Here is a 14,940-nt window from a genome sequence, read left to right on the forward strand (position 1 = left end):
CTCAGGATGCCCCAGAATCCAACCCTGCCCAGTGTTCTGTTGTTTTAGTTACTACTGAAGAGTTTCTGAAAGTGGGAAGAGACTTGTGAAGTGGCTGCAATAATCAAGACTGTGTGTCATTGGTGGAGGGAGAGACACACGTCAATGGAGCAGAATGCGTGGGACCTTGGATAAGACAAGGGTTTCCTGATGTGACACACAAAGTACGTTCTTTAAGAAAGCATGTGCCTTTTCTGTCTGACTTATTTCGCTTAGCATTATAATCTCAAGATCCATCCATGTTGTCACAAATGGTCCTATTTCATCTTTTCTTACCGCCGAATACCATTCCATTGTGTATATATACCACAACTGCTTTATCCATTCATCTATCGAAGGACATTTTGGTTGTTTCCACGTCTTGGCCACCGTAAATAAAGCTGCAATAAACACTGGAGCACAATTGTCACCCCAATAAACTTAAAAAAATTAAAATTTAAATTAAATAAAATCTACATAAAAAAGAAAGAATAAACTTTATTGGGAAGAAAAAAATGTGCCAATTTTTATAAAAGTAATTTTTGATACTTAAAATTTTATTTCAAGCAAATTAATATAAAAACCACATTACAAACTACACTAAGATAGATATCTTATGAAGCAGTGTATAGAATATGGAAAGACTGTTTACTGTTTATCAAGAAGTGAGATAAACCACAGTATAAATGTGCAGCTTCTTTAATGATTAGCCTCCAACCCTGACTGTGCAGGGAGTCAGTTACTTAGAGAAAAATGAAGTCACATGAGCACAAACGAAGTAGAGGTGGGAAGGACTGTTTGTGTTTCTGATATATTTACAGGAAATTGACATCAACATTTTATTTTAGTTGAATTTTTATCTATGAACATTTGGAAACTGTGAATATGTTTAATGTGTTGGTTGTAATAATGTGTCTGCACGGAATGCTAAGAACTTTAATAGTTATTACAAATACCGATAAGTTTTAAAAACTGGTGATCTACTCACAAAAGTACGGCAAGTCTTTGACCTTTTTCATTGTATCTTATAGACCATGGGCTCTTTCATCCCTGACTCAGAGGCTGTATGAATTCAAGAGAGAGACCCTACTGGGCCCATAAGGACCAGGGGAGCCTGACTCAGTCCCTCCCCACTTATAGGAACAGGCTGCCCCACATGCAAATTTCTCCTCAGGCTCCAGGGTAAAACCCTCCTTGGGCTGTGAGCTCCCAGCTCTCTCCTCACACAGGGCTGAGGTCTCTGGGGAAGGCAGAGCTGTGGTCTAGAAGAAGAGGACACTGCTGGGTCTTCTCCTGTGCCTGGTGACAGCCCCCCAAGGTGAGGGTCTCAGGTGTCAGACACGGGTCTGTGGGATGGATGTGACTGCACGTGAGTGACAGACTGATCCTCCTTGTCCCCAGGTGTCCTGTCCCAGGTGCAGCTGCAGGAGTCGGGCCCAGGACTGGTGCAGCCCTCGCAGACCCTGTCCCTCACCTGCACCGTTTCGGGGGGCTCTGTCACCAGCAGTTACTACTGGCATTGGATCCGCCAGAGCCCTGGTAAAGGGTTGGAGTGGATGGGGTACTGGACAGGGAGCACAAGCTACAACCCAGCGTTCCAGGGCCGAATCTCCATCACGGCTGACACATCAAGGAACCAGTTCTCCCTGCAGCTGAGCTCTGTGACTTCCGAGGACACAGCCGTGTATTACTGTGCGAGGAACACCGTGAGGGGAAGTCAGTGTGGGCCCAGACACAAACCTCCCTGCAGGTGACAGGGGCTCTGGGTTGCAGGACGCGCTAAGGACACCAGGCGGCGCTCCAGACCCACTGAGAACAAGTGTGCACCTGGGAGGGGAAGGAGCTCTTTGTTGGGAGCAGGGATTTCCTCTCAAAGCTCTCAGCTGCCGTCAGGAAAATAATTGGTTCTTCTTTGTGGCTCTGTTTTCTCATACTCTCACTCAGGCGACAAGTGAAGACGGGACATTGTCTGTTTTCAGATGACATCTCTCAGTGACTGGGGACCACTCCTCACCAAGCTCCTGTGTGTCCTTTATTTACTTCTTGATGAAACGACCATCCTGAAGGCTCTTCTAGAAAGGAGCAGATGAGCTCTTGACAACTTTCCGTAAAATGTCATGTTGAGCTCTTCAATACACAACAAAATGTGCCCCAGAGTGTGTCTGCTCACACAGGTAGTGATCAGGTTTCACGCTGTTCTCATGCTACTTGATCAGCACACACACACACACACACACACACACTCACACACTCAGACACGCACATTTTAGAAAAACAAATGCATTCACACATGCACAATCACACAGAAACGTGTTCTGAGGGCACATGATGTTGCACATGGTTTCCTCTGAACGGTGTCCCGACGCCGTGTGCACAGTGACGTACAGTGTGCAATGTTCTCAGGGCAGACGGCCCGTCCTCCTGATATTGCCATGACGTGTAGCTCATAATGACCATTTACTAGGATTCGCTTCATTTTTACCCACTACAGTATCAAATACTATAAATAAAATTATGTCTCCATATCTTCAGAAATGATTACCACATAAGTTTTGATAACATCCATCATCTCATATGGAAATAAGAAAAGAGAAGAAAACAAAACAAAGAACAAGGAGGGAAAGTGTGCTTTCCTTGTGCTGAGTACTTTGAGGGTCGACTCCCTCACCGACATCCAACACAGCACACAGCAGTGTTCACTGCAGCCAGCGAGTTGTCCACTACATCCCGGCGCTCACTTCTCCTGTAACTGGAAGTTTGTACCTTTTCATCATCATCATGCACTTCTCCCACTGCCCAGCCCCCACCCACGGTCACGACACATACGATCCCTTTTTGTGTGATTCTCTTTAGATTCCACACATAAGTTAGGTCATACAGTGTTTGCCTTTCTCTATGTGACTTACATAGTTTACCGTTATGCCCTAGAGGTCCATTTATGTTGCTGCAAACGGCAGCATTTCCTTCTTTTTATGGCTGAATAGTATTCCATTACACATACTTTATTCACTCACTTGTTGATGGACACTTAGGTTGTTTCCATGTCTCGGCTATGGTACATAAAGCTTCAGTAAACATGGGAGCACAGATAACTCTGCGACATGGTGACTTTGTTTCATTCAGATAAATACCCAGAGGTGGGATTGCTGGATAGTTTTATTTTTAGTATTTTGAGGAACCTGCATACTGTTTTCTGTAGTAGCTGCACCCATTTATTTACCAACAATAGGACATAAGAGTTCCCTTTCCTGTACCTCTGTGCCACCATTTATTATCTCTTTTTTGTTGTTGTTAATACATATTTGTTACTTTTTTATGATTATGCTGTTTTGTTTTCTGGGTTTCAGTTTTAGAGGTTCTTTTACAATCTAGACAGTATCACACTATCAGATATGTAATTTCCAATTATTTTCTAGGATTCAATAAGTTCCTTTTCATGATGTCCATTGTGTCTTTCTACTGCACATACAATTTCGAGTTTCATCTATCCTGATTTGTCTAGTTTTGTGCTTGTAGCCTGTGTTTTTCTATCATATTGAATAAACTATTGCCAAATCCATTGTCATGAAGCTTTCCTTTGTGTGTTCTCTATGGATTTTATGCTTTTCCGTCTTATATTTGGGTCCTTAAACCATTTTGAGTAATTTTTGTATATGGCATATGATGGGGTTCAGTCACATTCTTTTGCAGGAGGATGTCCACTGATCCCAGCACCATTTCTTGATGACACTGCTCTTTTTCCATCAGGTGATCAATCATTGCACGAAAATAAAATGACAAAATTCAGCATGGTTTTTTATTTTAATATCGTGCGACACAATGGGAATAGAAGGAAACTGTGACATACAATAAAGGCCCTATGTCACAAGTGCACACATAACTTCATGCTCCACAGTGAAAAAATAAAAGCTTCCCTCAAAGACGTGGAGAAAGACAAAGATGCCACACTCTCCACTCCCATCCATCAAAGGGGTGCAGGTCAGACCCAAAGAAATTTCACCACAAAATTAAATGAAGGCTCCAAATTGGAAAGAACGATGTACAATTAGCATTGTGACACAGGACATGATGTCCTATGTGGAATACATTTTACCCCATTAATGAAATGGAGTTTCCCTCAGCAGAAGAGTTTAATGTGTGTGTGGATTTGCTTTACATTGTATATGAGTTTGCTGCATTCACTGGACACAGCAGTAATTTAATGCAGATCTGAGTGAACAGTTTGTGCTTGGGTCTGTCCCTGTGTAAGTGAGTCCATTCGTGTGTGTGTGTGTGTGTGTGTGTGTGTGTGTGTGCATGTGTGTGGGAGGGGCCAAATTGCAGGGTAATAATATTTTCATCTCTATCTATCATCATTCCAACTTTTGATATCAAATAGTTTTATTTGAGAAGCTGATTAAATTGCTTTAATGAAAGCAATTTATTCCCAGCAACTCCTTCTTTCTCATAAATTGAATGTGTGACCAAATGTAGGCCCATATGCTCTTCCCAGGATTCTGAAACATGGATTGACCCGAGGATATAGGGAACCTAGTTGTCACCCGGTCATTCTGTGAGAGGCACTGACATAAGTCCAGGGCTTACCAGGTGTGACCTTGACTGACACTCAGCCCTTTGCAGGCTTCCTCCAGGCTCTTCCTGACGCTGAGCGCACTGTGCCTGTGCAGTATTCTAATAGCACTGTCACTCTGGCACGTTTCATGCTCTTGGACCTAAAACCTGAAGTAATAGACCCCACAGAAATCGCACGTGTTTAATCACGACAGAACTGTGGGTTCACAGCAACATTACAGGACAGGGAGTGACCACAGTTATGGAAAATCATGGAGCTCAGAACAGCCAGCACGGAGGAGCATACAGAGCACTGGATGCCCTAGAATGTCGGTGTCACGGGGGAGAAGAGCGGAGGCCGACGTGAGGTCACTGAGCCCACAGAGGTGACTGTGCCCCCTGACGAGGTCCACGTCGGGACCACCCTGTGGGATGCACACACAGTGGGAACACGCCCAGGAGCTGCACTTGTTCACACAGTAAGTGTGAGTGATGTGTCCACTGACCCTCCGTCTCCTAACCACAGGGAAGCTCGGACACGACAGCAGGCTCAGCCTCCTGCTCTGCCCAGGCTCACACCTCAGCCCTGGAGGCAGGAGGAGCACCGTCCGGCCAGTTCTCCACTCCCACTCCTCTAGGACAGGACCCCCAGGGCGAGGGTCCCTGGAGGGGTGTCCACACAGAGGACACTGTCTGTGGGAAGAGAGGTGTCACAGCCCAGACTCCATCCACACACTGGGCACTTCTGAGGACTTGTCTCCTGACACCCAGTCCTGAGTCGGGTCCCCATGGAGAGCAGACGTGGAGCCCACACCCAGGGCTTGCTTCTCCTACAGCACAGACTCGCTCCCCTACTGCACAGACCTGAGTCCCCCACAGGGGTCAGCACCATGTGACACCATGCAAATCTCCCCATCCCCCTCCGTGGATTGAAAAGCCGAGCCCTGGCCTGGGGCAGTGACTGTGCCCCACCATGGACACGCTCTGCTCCACTCTCCTGCTGCTGACCGTCCCTTCCTGTGAGTGCTCTGGTCAAGACCTCAGAGATGGAGGGACTCCAGTTCTCGTCCAGAATTACCTTCACCTTTCTCGTGCTTTCTCCACAGGGGCTCTATCCCAGGTCACCCTGCAGGAGTCGGGTCCTGGGCTGGTGAGACCTACCCAGACCCTTACGCTGACCTGCTCCTTCTTGGGGTTCTCACTGAGCACTAGTGGTATGGGTGTGGGCTGGGTCCATCAGCCCCCCGGGAAGGCCCTGGAGTGGCTTCCAAACATTTGGTGGGATGATGATAAGTATTACAGCACATCTCTGAAGAGCCGGCTCTCGACCTCCAAGGACACTTCCAGAAACCAGGTGGTCCTAACAATGACCAGCATGGACCCTGCAGACACAGTCACATATTTCTGTGCACGGAGACTGCATGGGGGAAGGGAGGGGTCACAGGGAAGTGAGCTGACCACGGGAGAGCCCTTGAGGAGGTCACAGCCAGACCCAGGGGACCACCTCTCAGGTGATTTATCCTAAGGATACATAATGTCACACACGCACGAGCAGCCTCACCTGAGTCAGCTGACAACGGTGCTGCCTCTTCCTCCCCTAACTTCTCAGGTCCCTCCCCTCCTGCAGAGATGGGTTCTCCAAGGGACGCCCACTGCAGGTGCCGTGAGTGGACAATAGTGTGATTGGGCCTCGTATCTGACAATCTGAGGGACAAGATCGGTCCATCTCATGGGTCCTCTGCACAGGGCCCAAGGGCTGTGAGAAAAAGCAGAGCCAGCGTGTAGGTTTTTCCCAAGTCTGTGCATGTGTCACATTTCCTGGGGTTCTGTTGACAAGAGAAGTCACACACCCCAAGCCTAGGATCAGAGTGGGGGACGGCCCATTGTCATGCAGGGTGTCCTGCGGGGTCTCTGGTCCCGCTCCTTTGTCATGCGATGCGGCCTGCCAGGCCTCTGGTCCTGCTCCCCACAGAACTCAGGATGTGGCCAGGCCAAAAAGGAACACCCACGGAGCCATAGGTAGGGGAGTCATACCACTATAGTCTCACTGGAGGCTGGATTCACACAACGTGCGACTTGCTGTCCGTTTTCTGCCAACCGACCGACTCTCTCCTCGACTTCCCTCCCTAACGCAGCCGCGGCAGTTATATTAGTGGCCAATGGCTCAGGGGCCACAGCTGATGGCCAACTAGCCACAGCTGACGGCCATCTACTACCTGAGGCAGAACCTTTCCCCGTGAGGCTGAGAGCCTGGAAACTGCTCTCTGGGGCTCTGCCCCCACACCCATGTATTAAGTACAGGGGACTAGGACACTTTGTGGTCCATTCCTCCTAAAATCATACCCTCTGTGTGTCTCTATTTTATTGACGAGCAGAGGTGAGTGGGCTGTGAGACAATCCAGGAATTTCCAGATGTCACCTTCAAGGAGAGGAATCTTAAGGAGATAAGAGCCTCCCTCCCGCCCGCTCCAAAGTTCCCGAGAGCTTCTGGACTCAGGACATTGTCTGTGTGTCTCGCAGCCGCAGGGAAGGGGCTCCTGGGTGTTTTATAAAACACTTGCTTAACGTCTCCCTGCTGAGTCGTTGGGGTTTAGTTATATCAATTCATTATTTCATACATGATGTTAAAAACTTAGAGTGTCCCCGAGGGAGCATTGTGAGGTCAGGTCACAGACATTTAACACTGGACTAGAGACACTAGAGGTCACGCCCTGTGAGCCCAGAGCGGACCCTCCCCTGCAGGGTGCAGACTGGGCAGCAGGGGGCGCTCGGGACCCACCAGCAGGGGCTGCAGCCCCAGGAGCAGGTGTTGAGGGGAAAGGATGGGGCCTCCTCTGAGGGCCTGGGGCTTCCGTCCTCTTTCTAGAAACCTCTAAAGCAAGATTTGGGCAAAGACTGGTGAAGTGTCTGTAAATATCCTGTTCTATCGGGAGAATTTACCAAAGACAATGGGCAGTAAAATGTAATTGAAATTGAAGTTTCTAAGAATACGGTATGTCGTAATAAAACCTAACAATTGGCACCCCAATGAGCATTAGTTAAAAAAAACAAACAAAAAAAAAACCTGGAGGAAAAGGATGAATTTCCCACTTTGAAATTTTCAAAAATTGAAGACAGACACTGACCATAGGATGAGACATTCAGATCAAAGCTCAGAACAGGCTCAGGTGGTCTCTGTGTCGTTCAAAGGTGGATTCTCAGTGAGGATCACGTCCTGGGGGAGGGGTTGTTCCTCAGTGAGAGGGGCTCTGTCTGCACAGATTCAGGACATGGCAGGGGACACATATCCTCCATCAGGGATTAGGACTTGGACCCTCAGACGCCCATTGAACATGGTCCTGCGTCATCGAGCTTCTCTCACGTGGGCCAAGTCTTCAGCTATGAAACCCTCTGCTCATGAATATGCAAATGAGCCGAGGTGGGCGGGGTTAAATACGGACTTGTCTGTGCCCTGAGAGCATCGCCCCACAGCCACACGCTCCCCTACAGACGTCCTGACAGCACAGCCCTCACCATGGACGGGAGATGGACAGTCCTCTTCCTGGTGGCAGTGGCGACAGGTAAGGGGCTCCCCAGTCCCTGCTGGTGAGGGGACCTGAGCCAGTCACGGGGGATCCACCCACTCCTGTCTCCTCCCACAGGTGTCCACTCCGAGGTCCAGCTGGTGCAGCCTGGGGCTGAGGTGAGGAAGCCTGGGGCCTCCGTGAAGGTGTCCTGCAAGGCTTCCGGATACACCTTCACCAGCTACAATATGCACTGGGTGAGACAGGCCCCAGGACAAGGGCTTGAATGGATGGGATATATCTACCCTAACAGTGGTGGCACAAGCTACGCACAGAAGTTCCAGGGCAGAGTCACCATCACCGCAGACAAATCCACCAGCACAGCCTACATGGAGCTGAGCAGTCTGAGACCTGAGGACACAGCTGTGTATTACTGTGCGAGGGACACAGTGAGACGACCCACATCCTGAGAGTGTCAGAAACCCTGAGGAGAGGGCAGCTGTGTGGGGCTGAGGAGACGACAGAGGCAGCTGGGCACAGCCTGTCTTTGACTTAGGTTTATGGATAGAGAGACAAAGGGACTGCTTTCGTTAATTATTTTTGGAATATTTTCAGTTCTGCATTGGCAAACCAACCCTTAGGAGGAGAGAAAATAATTAAACTTTCTGAAGTGTTTACTTATTTTCATTGTGTATATATGACCACGATGGTGGATTGGAACATGACACCCTAGAACTGAGTCCTCAAATGATGCCAGAATCTTCTCCTTGGAGCAGGAGCAGGAGGCACCCTCTCTGTGGTCAGAGAAGATAAACTGCATCACAGTCTAAGGGTCACAGCAGGAAGCAGAATGGAGGACAGAGAACACAGAAGCCCTGAGATATGTCCCCGCCCCAAAACAGTCATGAGAACCCAGGCATCCAGTGTCACAAGTGGGACCTGCATGTTGGTGAATCTGAAAACTGTCCCAGAACAGCACAACATGGTTTGAAAAGCAGACTTATCCTCTTACTGTTCAGGAAAAGAGCTAAACTGGGTCTAAATCACAGCGTCCCCAGGGCCGTGCATCTCCCAGAGGCTGCAGGGCTCGTTCCATCTTCAGAGCTGCATCCCTTACATTTGGGGCTCATGGCAGGTCCCTACATGTCCCATCCATCCCTGTGTGGCTTTTGACCCTGGAGCAGAATCTCCCCCTACTTTTTTGTTCCAAGGACAGTGTGTGGGCATCAGTGTCCATACAAGAGGTTCAAACAGTCTCTCCATCTTAAGATTATTTTTGTCACCCCAATAAATTAAAAAAGAAAAAGAGAAAAAAAATTTTTAATGTATCATATTTTCAAAATTTCTTCTATTTCTTGGGATAAAGACCTTGATACCTTAGGAGCCCACCCTTGGATCAAGGACAGGCCCTTACACAGGGAAGATTTATTTCATTCATTTGAGGACACAATGGAGGGTCCATATACCCTTCTTACTCTGCCTGCTTTTCAAGTAACTCATTTGAAAGTTATACTCCATTGTGGGACATCCTGGGGAGCCTGCCCTGGGCCCCAACAGTTTCTTCCTCTGAAAGTCCTGAAAGTCTCCTGTAGTGAGAGCTGCACTGCTAGCTGTGGAGAGAGAGAACGGGTCAGAAGCTGAGTGCTAAGACATATGCAAAGGAGAGAAGGAGACAGAACAGGATGGACAAACAGGAAAGGACACGTTGTAGCTCTTTCCACAAACCCATCAGACCAGTCCTCGTCCCAGGAGACAGGCCAGTGCAATGACAGGTGTAAGTGGCACAACTTATGACACAGGGCCCTAAATGTGTAATGTGGCTGCTTTCAGGGTGGCGTGTGGAGGGACAGAAGCAGCCACATACCCGAGTCCACATCGTCCTAACAGTTTTGGTGGGGTCCCTTTAATACTTTAATCAAACACACAAGTAAACAACCTTGCCTCACAGACAGGGTCACAGTGGAATCTGTAGTTCTCAGGATCTGAAGTATTTCATGAGGCACATCAGTGTCTCCAGCCTCCACGTGCTCTGTCAGTGTGTGAGAGCAGTACAGGTGTGAAATAGCTGCTGTAGACAGCCTGTCGTCGGCCTGTGGCGGCTGTAAAGCTGGGTCCTGCTGCGTGGCTGAGACAGTCCACATGTTTGGTGCACACACACACACACACACACACACACACACAGTCTGTGGTATCGGGCTGCTGACTCGGGAGCAGCTTCAATAACCGAGTCACATGGAGGAGGTGGATGAGCCACCAAACACCTGGTGACCCGGCAGGAACCTGGGCCCAGAAGGTGGTGCTACAGTCACTTAGTCTCCTTGGAGGTTTGAATGTCCCACGTGTGGGCTCAGACCACAGAGTTTGATTGCAGTGCTGTCCTCATCTTTCACCAGGAACGCCCAGTGTCATTTCTGCTTCCAGTGCTCAGGGGACGTTTCTCTCCTGTGTCCCCTTCTGGATAAGTACAGTCCTTTAGCTTGTGTAGAATTCCCTGGTCCTGAGTGACTCAGCAGCAGAAGAGGTTGAGTGATGTCCGTGTTGTCATGGACACCACACCCTGTCTGTCACAGGCATGTTCCCAGTCCACCAGGTGTTCACATCGGCAGGAACAAAGCCTGGTGCTTTTGCAGTATTGAAGTGTCGACATAACCAGCCATCACATTGGTTAGTTAATGTCACCAGGGTTTGGTAAACTGGCATAAGAGGGCGTTTAGTGTCTGCACAGCCTGTTGAAAAAGAGACAGTTAATTAGTACAGGACACAGGTTGAAAAGGAGTCATAGTGGAAACGCAGAGAGGGAAGGTGGATAGAAAGAGAGCAGCACTCCCCAGGCAGCTTTAGAGTAAATAATAGTGTGAGATGTGTTAACTCATGAGAGAACTGTTTCCTGCATTTTCACAGAGTGTCCATGACGGTTATTTTAAGGAAGAAGTGAAACCCAAGTCTCCAACCTGTGACCTGGGGAAAGCTGTCACATCATGGTGCCATCTGCTCTGGGGCCTGGCCAATGGCCCTGGCAGTGCCAGGTTTCAGGTCACCTGCAGGGACAGCCTCCAGTGGCCTTGGGGTGATGCCCTGGGTCTGTTTAGAGTGGGCTGCATGGATGCAGGAGGCCTTCCCTGTTCCGTGGATGGCAGTGCAGGTGGTCAGCAGCCCCACGTAGGTCCTTCCCAGGGAGCTGACCGTGTTTTCTTCTAAAGACCTGACGGACACCTGGTCCCGGGTACAAATGGACAACAAGGCCTATTGGTCAGGGGAGGTCACACCTCTTACCTGCTGGCGATATGCCTCATACGCAGTAGGTACCTGTGCACTTAGCACTTCATGGCATCTGGTCATTCATTAAGCTCTTATCACAGGAGCAGGTGGGGAGAGGAAAGGTAGGGGCTTCCTCTGAGGGCCTGGGGCTTCCTTCCTCTTTACAAAAACATGTAAAACAACATTTCGGCAAGGCCTGCTGAAGTGTTTGTAAATATCCTATCCTATTGGGATGATTTACGAAACAAAATGGACAATAAAATCAAATTTAAAATGGGTTTTCTAGGACTTCAAGAAGTCTTACAGCAACCATCTGAATGACAAGGATGGTTTTACCAATTTGAAATTTTCAAAATTTGGCGACACTCCCTGACCCCCGGATTGAGACATTTAGATTAAAGCCCAGCACAGGCTCAGGTGGTCTCCGTGTCGTTCAAAGGGGGTTCTCAGTGAGGAGCACTTTCTGGGGGTTTGTTCCTCAGTGAGAGGAGCTCTGTCTGCACTGATTCAGGGACCTGGCAGGGGACACATATCCTCCAACAGGGATTAGGACTTGGACCCTCAGACGCCCACTGAACATGGTCCCTGTGTCATCGAGCTTCTCTCAGGTGGGTCTAGTCTTCAGCTATGAACCCCTCTGCTCATGAATATGCAAATCAGCTGAGGTGGGCGGGGTTAAATACGCACATGTCTGTGCCCTGAGAGCATCGCCCCACAGACACACGCTCCCCTACAGACGTCCTGACAGCACAGCCCTCACCATGGACGGGAGATGGACAGTCCTCTTCCTGGTGGCAGTGGCGACAGGTAAGGGGCTCCCCAGTCCCTGGCTGGTGAGGGGACCTGGGCTAGTCATGGGGGATCCACCCACTCCTGTCTCCTCCCCACAGGTGTCCACTCCGAGGTCCAGCTGGTGCAGCCTGGGGCTGAGGTGAGGAAGCCTGGGGCCTCCGTGAAGGTGTCCTGCAAGGCTTCCGGATACACCTTCACCAGCTACTTTATGCACTGGGTGCGACAGGCCCCGGGACAAGGGCTTGAGTGGATGGGACGAATAGACCCTTCGGATAGTGATACAAAGTACGCACAGAAGTTCCAGGGCAGACTCACCATCACCGCAGACAAATCCACCAGCACAGCCTACATGGAGCTGAGCAGTCTGAGACCTGAGGACACGGCCGTGTATTACTGTGCGAGGGACACAGTGAGACGACCCACATCCTGAGAGTGTCAGAAACCCTGAGGAGAGGGCAGCTGTGCGGGACTGAGGAGACGACAGGGACGATGAGTCTCCTGACTTCCTCACACAGAGTCAGGACCTGAGACGAGCAGTGAGGCTCTCAGGGGCCCCTCAGTCATTCAGGGAAAGGTTTCCAGGGTCCAAACATCTGCAAGGAAGAACCAGGGAAAGCCTTTCCTGAAAGGACTCTATCATGTCTCAAATTCCCTGAAAAGGACAGGTATGGAGCATCCTTCTTCTCTGAATGAGGGAGGTTAATTCAGACACCACGTAGGATCACGTGGTGGGAGGTAGATTATGAAATTGGATTCTAGAGTTTCCTAGGAAGTTCTCTCAGTTTCCCTTATTTCTGAAAACCAGAACTATGTTTTGGGAAAAAGAGAGTATAAAATGAAGCGTGAATTTCTACTTCCCACCTGTGATCAAGCACCACACACATGACATCTGGGAGGACCATCATGACATGTGGTGACAACGTCATGGGTGACAGGTGTGCCAGGTGAAGCACAGTCTACGTCAGCTCACCGTTCCTCAGCCTCTCCTGCAGGGGTGAGTTCCTGAAGAGGCTCCTCCCTCAGACCCCAGCCTGCGGGTGTCCCTGTCCCTGGGGAGTCCCTGGGGGTCCTCACACCACAGGGAGCAGCGAGGGGAGACCCTGGATGATGTGAGACCCATGTCCAGCCTGTTACTGTCCCAGGACAAGTGAATCTAATTACCACACACTCGGGGCTCAGATCCACTCACGTGATTCCTTCACAGTCTGGGGCTCGGAGCACGTGGGCAGTTTCACTGGTTGGTATCAAGGTGTTGGCAGCACCACACACACCCCACAGCATCTGGGGGAGGCTGTGGCCCAAAACTGTGTGTTCCCCTCATATTTGTGTGTTGAAATCCTAACCCAAGGGAGGGCTGTGTAAGCAAGTGAGGGCTTGGGGGGGCTATGTCATCAGAGCGCAGCCCTCAGGAAGGGGAGCAGAGCCCCTCTAATGAGCCCCAGGAAGCTTACTTGTCCCTCCCACCCTGTGAGGACACAGCAGGAAGCCACCGGATGTGACCCAGGCAGAGGGTCCTCACCAGTTGTCACTATGTGGGGCCTGGGTGTTGGATTGTCACCTGCAGAGCTGTGGGGAATAAATGTATGTTGTTTACAATTTACCAGGATATGGAACTTTTTATAGCAGCCCAGATGGACTAAAACTGGTACAGACTGTTTATGTTTATTTTCCAGCATCTAGAGGGGCTTTCCTTGATCCCATGTCTTCTTCCTCCATCGTCACAGCCAGGAGGAGGTCACCCTCCATCAGAAGTCACATTGCTTTCTTCTCCTGGAGTCTAATCTCCCTCTGCCTCCCTCTGCTATGAACACTGTGGTTGAATTAGGAGTCACTCAGATAAACACAGAAAATCTTTTCTTCTCCTGGTGCCTAAATGAACCAAGGATGGCAAGTCCCGTTTCCCATAAAACAGTCACAAGGTCCAAGCATGACTGAGACCATCCCAGTCCACCCTCAGCCCTCCATGTATTCACATCCAGGCCACAGACTGATTATACTTAGCACGTCCCAATATTCCCCAAAACGCTACCTCGTTAACGATTGAAATCCAGTCTGAAATGTATCTGAGTGCCATCCTCTCAAATGTCCCGAATATAATCTTTAACTAAGGTAAGGGTGACAATTTGGGTGGACACATCGTGGAGTAAAATCTCCGTCTGTACACCTGTGACACTAGAAGACAAGTTGTCTCTTAAAATACTTGCAGGGCAGGCAAAGGATCAGAGTTATGGACGCTTGCATTCCAAAGAGATAAAATGAAGGTATCAGGTAATGATAAATTCTGGAGGAAACATCCCGTGCACAGGAGGGTATACAGCACTTGAGCTCCAAGGGTCCCACACTGATGCTGGATAAAGGGGAAGGGACACAGTTTGTCCGCAGGGGCTTTGGGACAAGGCGCTCGCGCACCACCAGGGGGCGCTCGGGACGCACTCAATTCACGTCCCGGGAGGAGTCGGCTGAGGGCTGCTCTCCTGTCAGGGTTTGGTCTCCAGGCTCCTCAATCCTCCTCCTGACGTTCACGCAGCGGAAAGTGTTTTCTAAACGTTCTGGAAACACAGAAGTGTCCTCCCTTTTTAGGTATTAGGACATTATCGACTACATTCCCCATATGACACTACACATCCGTGTGACTACTTTCCAAATTACAGCTGACGTCAATACTGTTTTATATTAGTATCAGGTGTGCAGTGTAGTGGTTACATATTTATATAATTTATTAAGGAGCCCCCGTCTGACACTGTACAGTCTTCACAATGCTGCTGACTGTGTCCCCCGCACTGTACTCTCCTACTTAGAATACACGGTCACCACGGTA

At 49.4% G+C, this 14,940-nt stretch overlaps 1 protein-coding gene and 2 gene segments (V, D, J or C); all 3 read left to right on the forward strand.

The window, feature by feature from the left end:
- Nucleotides 1-1,052: 1,052 nt before the first annotated feature.
- LOC117024085 (uncharacterized) lies at nucleotides 1,053-6,094 on the forward strand. The gene is made up of 4 exons (XM_033109431.1): nucleotides 1,053-1,082; nucleotides 1,285-1,336; nucleotides 1,420-1,724; nucleotides 5,690-6,094. Exons 1-4 carry the CDS (start codon nucleotides 1,053-1,055, stop codon nucleotides 6,092-6,094), a joined length of 792 nt encoding a protein of 263 aa, XP_032965322.1.
- A 1,944-nt stretch (nucleotides 6,095-8,038) lies between these two features.
- Nucleotides 8,039-8,542, forward strand: LOC117023629 (immunoglobulin heavy variable 1-3-like). The segment is given in 2 exon segments: nucleotides 8,039-8,129; nucleotides 8,211-8,542. Coding segments are annotated over 2 exon segments (378 nt in total).
- A 3,507-nt stretch (nucleotides 8,543-12,049) lies between these two features.
- LOC117023628 (immunoglobulin heavy variable 1-3-like) lies at nucleotides 12,050-12,552 on the forward strand. The segment is given in 2 exon segments: nucleotides 12,050-12,137; nucleotides 12,221-12,552. Coding segments are annotated over 2 exon segments (378 nt in total).
- The last annotated feature ends 2,388 nt before the right edge of the window (nucleotides 12,553-14,940 follow it).

The sequence above is a fragment of the Rhinolophus ferrumequinum genome, chromosome 6 (genome assembly GCF_004115265.2).
Source record: "Rhinolophus ferrumequinum isolate MPI-CBG mRhiFer1 chromosome 6, mRhiFer1_v1.p, whole genome shotgun sequence".
Classification (NCBI taxonomy): Eukaryota; Metazoa; Chordata; class Mammalia; order Chiroptera; family Rhinolophidae; genus Rhinolophus; species Rhinolophus ferrumequinum.

Coding starts and splice junctions, on each gene's coding strand:
- LOC117024085 (XM_033109431.1), top strand. CDS start 1,053: ATGGGCTCTTTCATCCCTGACTCAGAGGCT. Junction 1,337..1,419: donor CCTGGTGACAGCCCCCCAAG/GTGAGGGTCTCA, acceptor CCTTGTCCCCAG/GTGTCCTGTCCCAGGTGCAG. Junction 1,725..5,689: donor ATTACTGTGCGAGGAACACC/GTGAGGGGAAGT, acceptor GCTCTATCCCAG/GTCACCCTGCAGGAGTCGGG.